This window comes from Dicentrarchus labrax, unplaced genomic scaffold (genome assembly GCF_905237075.1).
Source record: "Dicentrarchus labrax unplaced genomic scaffold, dlabrax2021, whole genome shotgun sequence".
Classification (NCBI taxonomy): domain Eukaryota; kingdom Metazoa; phylum Chordata; class Actinopteri; family Moronidae; genus Dicentrarchus; species Dicentrarchus labrax.
In genome coordinates, this window is record NW_026136711.1 from 17029301 (window position 1) to 17041666 (window position 12366).

Below are 12366 nucleotides of genomic sequence, written 5' to 3' on the forward strand. Positions count from 1 at the left end.
AACATTCATATTATTGAGAAAATGATTTCATGTCTCATTCACAAAAACATGTCTGATTGAAATAAGCCTGCAAGATGCAAGATTCTAATGAGGTCCAAATGTGGGATGTGTGCAGATTTTAAATCTGTATGTATTAAAATATATGGGAGAGAGGGCATTGGTATCAGATCAGTACTCAGTATCAGTTAATAACTTGAGATGAGATATAGTAACAACCAAGATTTAACAACCTCAGAGAAAAACGTAGCAAACTACAAATCCCAGAGGTCTCCTGCCCAGTCTGTGCATTTCCTCATTCTACATAAGATGCACATGCATGCACAGTCTTGTCAGATGTAATTCATGTGCATCCCTCATTCATGTCAACCTATCATATGGTGAGCTGTGTGGTTCCGGTTGACAGTAGGGGGCGAATATACTCTAGATAGCTATATCTGAATATAACCACTAAAGCTATTCAGTGTTAATTCATTTCACAGTTCAGATTTGTGAAATTGTCTCACATGCTGAGAGAGAGACAGACTGCAGTGATGCAGAGATAAATCCTGGAGCTGCTCCATGAACAGGAATGGATCTGAGAGGAGACCATGGAAGCACAGGATCACATTACATCACATTCACGAAGGTACCCATGTGGGTTAAATATCTCAAAACAGAAATGATCAGTCTTTTATTGTGCAAGACCTCCAAAACCCCAGTCCAGAGTCCAAGACCTGAATATGCTCTCAGTCTATCTTGGGGATACAACAGATAATTTTTGATGATATAAAGACAAATTCAGCTGTAATTTCCCTTTAACCTGGAGATGCCCAACATGGGTCTGTGGACCCCCAGGGGCCCTGCATGCTGTTCAAGGTCCCTCCTAAAACAAATCTGTTAAATTTGCACTTTGCTGTATTTCCGCCATCGTGTATAGCTCCGAGTCCGCCCCCCGTGAAACCCACACTTCCTAAATCAGACACCGCGGTGCAGTGCTACCTTTGAAGTAGCTCATGAGCTGTCTGGAGCCACGTTAGACAGAAACGGAAGCGGACTGCTTTCATCCCCAGCAGCAGGTCCTCGCTGTACCTGTACGGAGAGCGGCCATTAGGCAGGTGAGCAGCTGTTTCCGTTTCCCACTACGGAAGAAGTTTCCCTCGTAGGCGTTACTGTTCTCCGAGGTAGTTGGATTTACGGTAAAACCTCGGAGCGGTTTGTAGCTGTAACTGGTGACTGACGTTTGTTTTGACGCCATATTTCCCGGGATAAACAGTCGAGCTGAGACAGGCAGACCTGGCCGACCGGAAGAGGCTAACCAGGGCAGTTGTTAGATTAACGCACCGCTAACAGTACAGGTAAGCTAACATTGAACCTAAGTTAACTTATTAAATAAGTTAGTTTACTTTGAACTGGTTAGACGTTAACTAAGTGATTGCTAACATAATTAACGTTGTTGTGTTATTACAATGCGGTGTCAACAAGCTGGCTAATATATACTAATAACTTAATTAAACAAACGTTAATTAAAAATCCCTACAGCATATTATGTTGTTGTTAACATCTCTAAGTTATAACGCATAATAATGTATTTTAGTTTGCCTATGATAACTTAGAGTTGACGTTGTATTGTACTGAATGTGCATTGATGTTTGTTAGTTTAAAATATAGCTTACTTGACAAGTCAGCTGTTATTATGTATAGTTAGCTCGTTGTTCTGCTTTTCATGATTCATTTGTAATGTTTATCTCTATATCTTTCTGAAGAACACAGACAAAGGGGCCTTTCTCTCTCCCCGGCCCCTGTTAATGTTTTTCTAATTCTCTGTCTAATCATTCCCTGTCTGTGTTTTCCCTCCAGCATGTCAGGGTTGACAGGCAGCACAACAAACTACCTCTGGTCTTTACAAGATGTCCTCGGTCAAGGGGCTACTGCCAGTGTCTACAAGGCACGCAACAAGGTAAGGCAACACTGTGGGTGATCATCTTTTTCACTGAGCAGCTCATTCACGTCACTGCTGACATTACCTCAGATGTTTCAACCCACGTTTGTGGCCCAAAAGCGACATCCAGGATGTGTGATAAGTTGTGATGTGGGCTGTTTTTGACGCTGTGATGTGTTATGCTGATGTAAATGTGTGTGTGTGTGTGTTTGTGTGTGCAGAAGTCGGGTGAACTGGTAGCCGTAAAGGTGTTTAACACTGTGAGCTACAACCGCCCCCATGAGGTCCAGATGAGAGAGTTCGATATGCTGAGGAAGCTCAACCACAGCAATATTGTACGGCTGTACACTGTGGAAGAGGTAAGGCTGCTCTGAGTGGAGGAAAGACAAAGATCAGATAATTATCACTGAGTGAAACAATGCTGAAGCTATTCCAAATTAGTTTGGAACATGCAATACATGCAGGTCCTACACTGTTAGACAGTGGGATTAGACAGCTTCCGTATTTCCTTTATACATTTATACATACACGCAGTAATTTTCCTCACTAAGTTGAATTGTATTTGCAGTTTTCAATACCAATCATCCCATTCTTGAGGCACTAAGTTTTCCTAATAGCAGTATTTTATAATGTTTACAGTGTTGAAGGAAGTGCATCTCCTAATCTCTCTCACTCACTCTCTAGCTGCCCTCTAAACACAAGGTACTGGTGATGGAGTATTGTTCTGGAGGAAGTCTGCTCAGCCTGCTCGAGGAGCCAGAAAATGCCTTTGGCCTGCCTGAAACAGAGTTCCTCACAGTTTTGCAGTGTGTCGGTGGGTGTATATCTTGATATTTCCCAATAATTTCATACAGTTACACCTAAACTGAGGTACGCCTCCCTTTCTACTCTTCAGTGCAGGGGATGAACCACCTGCGAGAAAATGGAGTGGTACACCGGGACATTAAGCCGGGCAACATCATGCGGCAGGTTGGGGAGGACGGCAAGTCTGTTTATAAGCTGACTGACTTTGGAGCAGCAAGAGAGCTGGAAGATGATGAGAAGTTTCTGTCTATCTACGGAACTGAGGAGTATCTGGTAAAATGGATGAATTTAGTGTTTTTTTGTCTATCAAAATGACTTTCTTTGCTTGAAGTGACTTTGTAGATGAGTGCATGAGTGTCTAAGCTGCACAGTCCTTTAAAAAAAATGTTCAGGGTCATCCAGATATTAAATGCAGGCAATCGTAACATAGCCTGTCTCCTTCATATTGCTTTACTGCTGCCTTATAGAACATGAGGTGACTTTATGAAAATCTTTTTTTACCGCCTCAGTGGAGGGGGACATTGCTGAGTGCATTCATGCTCACCCAATGTCCTGGATATATAAAGTAAAGACATCAAAGTAAATTAAAAAAAATGTGATGAAATAATATTGCATCAATAAAAAGTATGCTCAGTGGGGCCCTATTTATGGACAGTTATAATATTATTGCACATTTTTTAACCTTAATCAGTTCAGTTCTTCTCCAGGGAAACCTTTCAAGGTCTGGTAGCAGAAACAGCATCGGAAAAAAAATTATTTTACGGTTTCCATTTTTACAGTCAAGGCTGCAATCAATACAGTCTGTTATTGCCACTAATTTCAGTTGCTTCTTTTTATACTCTAGTTGTTTGCCTAGTCTATTACGTGTACTTTTCCATACTAAACCATATTACCTTGACTGCTATAAAAGCCCCATTTCCCCATGAGGAAAGCTTACTCACTAAACATCTGTATTTTTATATGCTGCATGTAATTGGTAGTTTGTTATGAACCGCTGCACATGAATCCAAATTCAGCTTGATGTGAAAATCCTGTGTCACCAGTTTTGGGTTTCGTAGCAAAAGCAACCTGACTGTGTTGAAATGGCTTTGTGAGACAGGCCCTGTGGAGTCCAGAGCTTGAGCCCTCAAAACAAATTGTATTATCAAGACTGGGTAGCCCTCTAGTGGACAAATTGATAAATACATATATTTAAAATGAAGTGCTGCACAGAACATAACAGACCAACAAAGATTGGCTTGTGTGATTCATAGTGATTACATGTCTGCCACAATATAATTAATATTTATAACCAATAAGAATAAATAACAATAGTATATTTAACATCTGTGTATATGTGTGATCTATAGGTGCCTACAAAGTTTAACATAATGTTCTCTAATAAAAAAAGAGAGAGAGAGAGAGAGACTCCCTAGGTAAAAATACATGTTTGGTCAAAAATATTGCTTTCACTTGACACTTAGCACTCAAGATTAAATGATAATATTAACTTGATCAACATATACAGCACAATGACTGTATAACCATCTGTAGACTTGCTTCTGTCTTTTCTTCCTAATGTGTGAAATATGTGTGTGTAGCACCCAGACATGTATGAACGAGCAGTGCTACGAAAGCCTCATCAGAAATCCTATGGAGTGAGTGTAGACCTGTGGAGTATTGGTGTGACGTTTTACCACGCTGCCACCGGGAGTCTTCCCTTCACACCGTATGGAGGACCCCGAAGAAACAAGCCCACCATGTAAGTGTACAGTTTTGTTAATACTTACATTTCGGACCTTGAATGTGGTCTTAATCTCTACAGGCCGAGTTCCATATCAATATTTCCAAGCATACCACCATGCATTTAGTACATGGCATTTTTTCTGTGTTAATGAAAACACCACTAAACCATTGTAATTGTACTTTAGATTTCCCCAAAGAGAAAAATGTTTTGCTGTAAGTTGTTTCTTCAGGAGTCTTGGGATATCAGGCAGAACATGAACATCCACTATCTTGTTAACCTGACTTGTTTGTTTTGTTGTGTAGGTACAAAATAACTACAGAGAAGCCTATGGGGGCAATAGCAGGAATACAGCAGGTGGCAGATGGTCCTATAGAGTGGAGCTACAAACTACCTCACAGCTGCCAGCTCTCTCAGTATGTTGCCTAATAAAGAGCATTTAAACATGTATTTGTTTGTGATTCTTTAATCAGAACACATGATGCTAATTCATTTCTTGATCTCCATAAAATTCTCTGTCTCTTTGTCTGTAGGGGTCTGGCGGTGCAGCTGGTTCCTGTACTAGCAGGTATACTGGAGGCTGACCAAGAGAGGTGTTGGGGCTTTGATCAGTTCTTCACAGCCACCACTGACATACTGCAGCGGCAGCCAGTTCATCTCTTCTCTCTGCAACAGGCCAAGGCACATTGTATCTACATACACCACTACAACACGTAAGTCTGCACAGACGAGTCATTGCATACACTATTCTGATTTAAACACTAATAAAGCTGTATACTGACTACAGGACTGTTAAATTGTAACGGACAGATTTTTCGGTGGTAAAAATTGTAGGTGAGATGACCAGGATGACATAACTAGTGTGATAACTACAGTTTGAAACTGCACAGTTTTACCCAATTTCACACAATATGGGGAAACAGTTTGTTTTAATGGCTGCACAAAGATTGTTGCAGTGCTATGCAAATTGTATTATACCTCTCGAATGTGCTTTACCTGTTCAATTGATGTTTTTGTTTACTATATGGCATGGCACATAAGTAGATGGACCTATGTAAATGAGGTAGAGCAAGCAGGGATGTTACATTACTTATTGAAAACATGTCTTATTTAGTTGATTCCACCAACAAGCCAGAATGTGAAGCAATTGCCGAATTATGCCGAATTATACGTATAATGCTTTTAATTCCAGTGAAGTAGAGTTTGTACTAAACTCTAGATTATATCTGTAATCCACACTTGCTTTCATGAAGGCTTTCCCTGTCAGTTGATTGACTTTTCTCACCTCTGAGTGTGTGAGTCCCTTTTTTGTGTTTGCCCTTTCAATAGCTTAACAAACACATATAGTTAATGCATTATGGATGCCCCAGTAAATCTGTGCAGAGAATCACAATTATAGCAGTGACTAAGGGCACTGACAATTGTTTTTTTTCTACACCAATATTAAGCCAGATTTAATTTATAATATGTAAGATCTAAGATGTTCTAAAATAATCTCTCGAATCTGCACCCTAATGTTCATTTAGAGGTGTTCGTGGTGAAGCAGCAATATACACATGCTTAGGCCCAGTAATCAGCACAAGTGAATAACTGTTAAATCCTCAGTTATAACCATCACCTTGCCTTTCAGGGTGTCGATATTCTTTGAGGAGGTGGCGTCTCAGACTGGTATAGGAGTACAGCTGCAGCATTTACTGTACCTGGGTCACAACCTCCCTCTGGAGGGCAACATGAAAGTGGTCAACCTCCCAAGTACTTCACCTGCCCAGCCCCTCATTCTGCTCAGCTACGGGCCTGAAGCAAATACCAGCCTGCCCTTCAGAGAACGTAAGACAGTGAAAGACATCTACAATTTTGATATGTTTCTGTGAAGTCTTAAGCTCTCCTCTTCTAAGAGCTTTGATATCAGGTGTATCTCAGAATCACACAACACATAAATATATTTATGAATCAAATGTTTTATGCAAGTTTTTTTTTGAGTAATATTTATTTGAACACCATTCCCAGACATGCAAAAGATGAGTGCATAATGAAGGTTGATTAAAAAGGAAAGTAAGCAGGGTTGTGGGCTTTTTCTCTCCTTTGTAGTGGAGACTCCAGTCATCCCATCCAGGTTTGATGTAATGGCAGACTACAACTTCTCAAAGGTATTACTGCTCCACTGATTTGTCTATCCCACTGATGCCTTATGTTATTTTTATTTTTAGGGCCCGAGCAGCAAAGCACTGGGAGAACCCTATTGTATCTGAAGGAATTATTAGGGCCTGGGCAGTAACACAGCAAGGACCCTATTGAAACTGCTCTGATTATTTTTCTATCAGCAAATGAATCTCATTAGTGGAGGCTGCAACACGCTCCAAAACTCATGAAACGCAGCACACATGTTGTTTTGGATGGAAAGTTATCAAAATCTTGAGTTCTCATCAAAGGCCGTGGCTTCGAAAATAGATCTGCCCTAAAAACATCTACATGCCAATATTCAGTCCTACTCATAGCGCCACTTACTGGCAACAAGAAGTCTTTCCGTGACATTTGCACGGTTCAGTGTGTGCGTGATATGCTGGCGCAGGACCCGGCCGCAGCACACCCCAACATGCGTGGAATGCGAGGGCCCATTCATCACTGCTTGCAACTTTAATTTATATTTGAATTTTGTGGATAATAAGCCTCTAACTCATTACTTATTATCTCCCCCTCTTCTCTGTAGATAATAGTGGGAGTTGTCCACCAGTATCTGAGGACAGTACAGTTGCTGCACACACACCGAGAGCTGCTACTGCAAGGATACTACAGCTACATGTGAGACACACACACATGCTAAAATAAGGATTATTTGTTTCACTGCACGGAATGATAAACGACTAGTTAATGACCCTTGTTAAATTCTTTTCCCCTCCATTTCTCCCCCTTGTCCTCCTCTCTCACACTGTTCCTCAGGATGAGGTTGCGCAGGGAGTGTGGAGAAGCAATGCACAGTATTGCAATGATCACCATTAGACTGCAGTCTTGCCTCAACACAGAACACAGGATTCACACACTGTGAGTTTGTATACACACTGAGCTAAATAAATAAAATTATATATGTTGTAAACGTTTGTATGACATTTGTATGCATGGCATTATGATGCACAGCAGTAGAATAAATTGAACTGATCTTGCTTTTTGAGGTATCATTTTGCCACCGTGAGTGTGATGTAGGTTTGGATTGTTTACTGTATGAATGTAGTAAATTCTGAGATATGTAATTTGTTGACAAATGTAGACCAAATGCATCGCTTACATTTTTTATGTTGTCATAATATAATTTACATCCACCTCCTCCTCCTTTTTTTCTTTCTCCTCCCATTTCTTTTGTATCTTAATTTTTTTAGAGGCCATTACGCTTCAGAAAACCAAGGTTCGGCTGATAACGGTCAAAAGCTGCAGCTGGTGAGTTGTGTCAGGAAAAAGCATCACAGAGGCCATCTTGACTGCTGTGGCTGATGAAAATCCCTTCATTCATGAGTGGAGATCATAACACAATAAGAGTGATGACAAAAGGGATGGCATGCAGCAAAGGCGTTACACACTTTTAACCAGACTCTCCCTGTTTGAATGCCCAACTGTTGGCAGGTGTTGACCCTGCTGACGGATACTTATAGGGATGAATTACCTAATTACTAATCCAGGATAATGGACTGTGAACCATTAATCCTGTGGCAGACTTGTGATTTGTTGATTCAGGTATCAGAGTGTGTGGCTGCTGTCTCTACAGGTCCATGAGCACTTGCCTATATACGCTGCTGGCATCCAAGAGTTTCAGAACCGACTGGACCATCTGCAGATTGAACAGGCCAAGCTCGCAGAGACGCTGGCCAATGACAAGAGGTACTCAGGGATTCAAAGCTTCAGGGTGATCTTGTGGCTTTGTGGTGTTTGGGCTCTGACCTTTTGTCTCCCACAGCTGTCAGAAGATGGAGATGCTGCTGCAGAAGATAATGACAATTCATCAGCATTATCGTAAAGACAGACTTACTGGCAGTATGTATGTTTATTTGTTGGTAAATGATGTGTATTTAACTCTTTATGTTCATGGTAAAATTGACAATACCTTTTCTTATTTTCATCACAGAGTTGGCATACAATGATGAGCAAATCCACAAGTTTGAGAAGTGAGTATGTGTCCACACAGCTGCTTTCCAGCTCAGCCAGCATGTGAAGGGTTTTATCCTGAGCTCTCCTGTAATCTACTTGTCACTCTCTCTTCCCAGAATCCACCTGTCATCCCACATTAAGCGAGTGAAATCACTCTTTAGAGAGGACTGCTTGCAGAGATACAAAGAACTTTTGGCCTCAACAAGGACATGGAGCAGGTCAGAGCAGGCCCTCAGGTCACATTATTAAACTGCAAACACAGAGTAGACCAGATTCACCTCAGCTGTGTTATCTCAACCACTGTTGACTATTTACAACAAAATAACTGTTTGATTGGTTTGACAGCCATTCACACAGATGATGAAAGCTTATATAAAGAAGATTAACACAGGACAGTAGGACATTGCTATTCAGCAGTCCCTCTCATACAGATTAAGTCAGTAGTCTGCTTTATTAATCCTTAATTCACATTTGTTTAGCAAGTGATTTAGAGATTGTAAGTTTTTATCACAATTCACTCTGTTGTCACATAATGCAATTCATTCATTCAAATCACACATTTTGATTTTGCATAATGATGTGGTAGGTGTAACCTGATCTGAATCTATCTGGATATCCCAAATTCAAATTTTAACTAATAAGAAACAGTGTTTGTGGCTTTGTTTATTCATATACTGTTTATTCAAAAGTCTGGTTGCATATTGCACATTGATACGAGGCTTCCCAGACACATTGGAACATGTGAACAGCAGTAGTGCATGTCAGTTTTCAGCTGTGAACATGTGTGCGTTCCCATATAGTGAAGATTTGGGAACTAAAGCCTTGATTAAGGTTTGTGAACTGTACAAGTTTGGTTAAGGTTCAAGTATTGTTTAAAAAAGGTTAAAGACGAAATGAAATTATGCTGGAAATATATTTTTTTTATATCAATTACTTGATTAATAATTAACAAATTATCCAGATTATCTGTCAACACATTTTTGCTCATTTAACAACCTAGTTGATTTCAGTCTTGAAACTGAACAAATTTTAACATTATTCCCAGTTGTTTTCTTGTCTGTTTTGGATTCCAGCGAGCACTGGCACATTGTAACAGTGGTATGACGTACTGAGGTGTGTCTCTACTGGTTTTTGCAGTGTTTTACTGGAGATGCAGACCCGACTGCAGGATTTCAGCTCCTTCTCCACAGGCTTGTTGGCAGACCTGGAGATGAGTGAGCAGCGCCAAAATAAGGTCAACATTTTACTTTATCTCTGCATCTGCAACTTGGATCAAACTTTTTAATCTAACAGTATGCACAAAGACATGTATTCTTTCCCTGATGAAGTTATTAAATATTTTGTATATTGTTTTCTATTAGATTGATGTGGAAGTATTATTTTAATGGTTATATTAGTGATGACACTATTGTAACATCTCGTCCTCCTCAGGCTCTGGACGGAATCCTTTATAGTCTGCAGTCCAGTAGAGCAGGACAACAACAGCCAGGAATCACACCCACGAACAAGGACCAGATGGTCTCCAGGTGTGTATGTGTGTGTCAGTGTGTGAGTGTGTGCGCAAGATAGAGACAGTTCCCCAATCGCCCTGATAACATCTTTTTGTTCTAGGATGCACCGTCTGAAGGAGGAAATGGAGATTTTGGTGAGAGAGCTACAGTGTAACAACAGCGTTATTGAGAGGTCAGTTGAGCAACCAACTTCCTGTCTTTACACCTCCTCCTTTGAAACTCACACCCCCATAATACAGTAGGTGAGAAGGTATGATATTGATTGATTGTATTTGTTTTTTCCTACAGCCTGGGAGCAGTGAACTCAGCAGCAGCTCTGGAGCCAAGCTTGGCCCGACCTTCTACACTGTGACAAAAGTGCAGCATCTTTGCATCTTAACTCACAAATGCACATACACACTCTGACACCACATTTTTACTGCCACTCATGAACTGTTATGGACAATGTACTGGATCGTCTTTCAAGGACCGGCTGCAGCTTGTGCTGTAAGAAGAGGAAGCAGCCAAAGACAATCAATAAAATGTGAATCTCAATTAAGAGATAAGATGCACAGAATGGAGAAGGAGGAAACACAGCTGATGGATTTTTAGTCAGCGTGTTTGTGTGCACGTGTGTGTGTGTGCTTGGCGAATGCAGCAGTTCAATATAAACCTCATTAATGCCTTTAGTGTTATTGTATTTCTAATAGGCTGCCAGAGTGATGGACATCAAGATAAATCAAAATGAATGCAAAGTCAGCTGCTGGAGCATTTATCTAAGGCTGTGTTTTTTTTTGTCCCACAAAAGAAGCACTGCGACATCTGGAGGAACTTAAATGATTAATTTAACCAGACTGACTGAAGATCTGTGTCTGTCATCTGCTGTCTTTTTCACTAATGCTTGATCATTCAAATGGATTCATGTGACTTCATTTCAAGGTTTACTTCAGGTATATCATTGTCAATTTAATGAAGTTATAGTGATTGATTACATCATTGGTTGTCAGCGTCTCCAAGCACACAGTACTCTCGTTTTTAAAGTTACATTTCTTACTCTTCCTGTTTATGTTTAACGTGATCAGTAAGTTATTCCTTTTTTATTTTATTATAGGTTTCACTGTAAAAGAGAAGTAATATCAGGGAAACTCAGCACTTACCACTGTGTGTCCTTTTTAACAGAACTACATAAAGCCTACACGGTCTAGTGACATTACACTGAAATGACATTAGCCAGCAGGGTTCACATGCTGGGGAAATCCCAGGGTCTGTTGTTTGTTTATAAAGGGGTCAGAGGTGTGCATGAGGGTATATATATATTTGCGGTTATAAACATTTTTTACCATATTTTCGTCTCTGGTTTTTGTTTTTACAAATTATGTCTGTTGAAAGTGAAAAGCATTTCATGTCCCCACTATAAGTGTAGAGTGGCAGAATAATAACTGTGAGAATGAATCACTCTATTCTGTCAGTAAGGTCACAAATGACTGTGAGGCAGCAGTACACTCATATTCAGTCTGTACTCAAATTACTGTAACATTAAATTTGGTGTGGGTAGGTTTAACTCCAATGAGAAGATGAAAGGTCTCAAACAAAAACAGAAAACAAGTGAGCTGTTGTGACACTGCAAAGTACAGAATGAAATTGAAAGTCTCTGACAGTGTGTGTAGGAGTGGTGTAGGTGTCCTCGGGGGCTTTCTGTGCTCAGTTAGGGGGATAAGCCTAACTGCCGCTGTGGTTTTGTGCTGCTCATATGACGTGCTCTTGGCAAAGTGGAAAATTTGCTAAGTTTCCTGTTCCTAACCTACACAAAGAAGTGTGACATTGTGTTTTTTATCACTTTATTATATATATATATATATATATATATATATATATATATATATATAGCTGTGTCAGTCCTGTTTTATACATAGTTAATTTTATTTGATTGTTATGGGGTTTTTTTTAGATAAGTGGTTGGGCTCTGTGTAGTTTCAACAGTGACACAACTCTTCTGCCCAGCCCTCTTTAGGCCAATAAAAAGTAATGAATAATTGATTACATACAACAGATGGCTTTTCCATTTTAAAGAATGGTAACTGTATGCCAAAGACATTGCTCTTTAGTATTTTGCCATACCAACTTATTTTAAATATTGGCATGGTACAGACATTTTAAATAGGTAACCCAAATCCTGAGTATTATGTTTCCTGTGTCATACTTCTACTTAATTCAGTCTCTGGTAGCTCTGTACAGACTCTTCATCTGTGATTGTGGTTTCTGGTTTCTGCTAGTCTACTTTTAGTAGTGGTTTCAGA

General features: G+C 40.0%; 1 protein-coding gene across 2 annotated transcripts; it reads left to right on the forward strand.

Annotated features, from left to right (window-relative positions):
* Positions 1-951: 951 nt before the first annotated feature.
* Positions 952-11413, forward strand: ikbke (inhibitor of nuclear factor kappa B kinase subunit epsilon). Of its 2 annotated transcripts, none has more exons than XM_051416087.1 (21): positions 952-1094; positions 1837-1936; positions 2140-2277; positions 2603-2732; positions 2814-2995; positions 4303-4463; positions 4751-4861; positions 4979-5158; positions 6076-6272; positions 6534-6592; positions 7153-7244; positions 7383-7484; positions 7817-7874; positions 8200-8312; positions 8389-8465; positions 8557-8596; positions 8696-8797; positions 9717-9813; positions 10011-10105; positions 10191-10262; positions 10379-11413. In XM_051416087.1, the coding sequence occupies exons 2-21, from the start codon at positions 1838-1840 to the stop codon at positions 10440-10442; spliced, it is 2169 nt and encodes a 722-aa protein (XP_051272047.1). In that variant the 5' UTR covers positions 952-1094; position 1837; the 3' UTR covers positions 10443-11413. The 2 variants fall into 2 exon arrangements, with proteins under 2 accessions (XP_051272047.1, XP_051272046.1); XM_051416086.1 differs by having other exon boundaries at positions 958-1334.
* Positions 11414-12366: the final 953 nt, after the last annotated feature.

Bases quoted from the DNA above. Each gene is read 5' to 3' on its own strand.
- ikbke (XM_051416087.1), top strand. From the start codon at position 1,838: ATGTCAGGGTTGACAGGCAGCACAACAAACTACCTCTGGTCTTTACAA. The intron at 6,273-6,533 runs GTAAGACAGTGA...TCTCCTTTGTAG, and splicing joins CAGCCTGCCCTTCAGAGAAC to TGGAGACTCCAGTCATCCCA. The intron at 8,798-9,716 runs GTCAGAGCAGGC...TGGTTTTTGCAG, and splicing joins TCAACAAGGACATGGAGCAG to TGTTTTACTGGAGATGCAGA.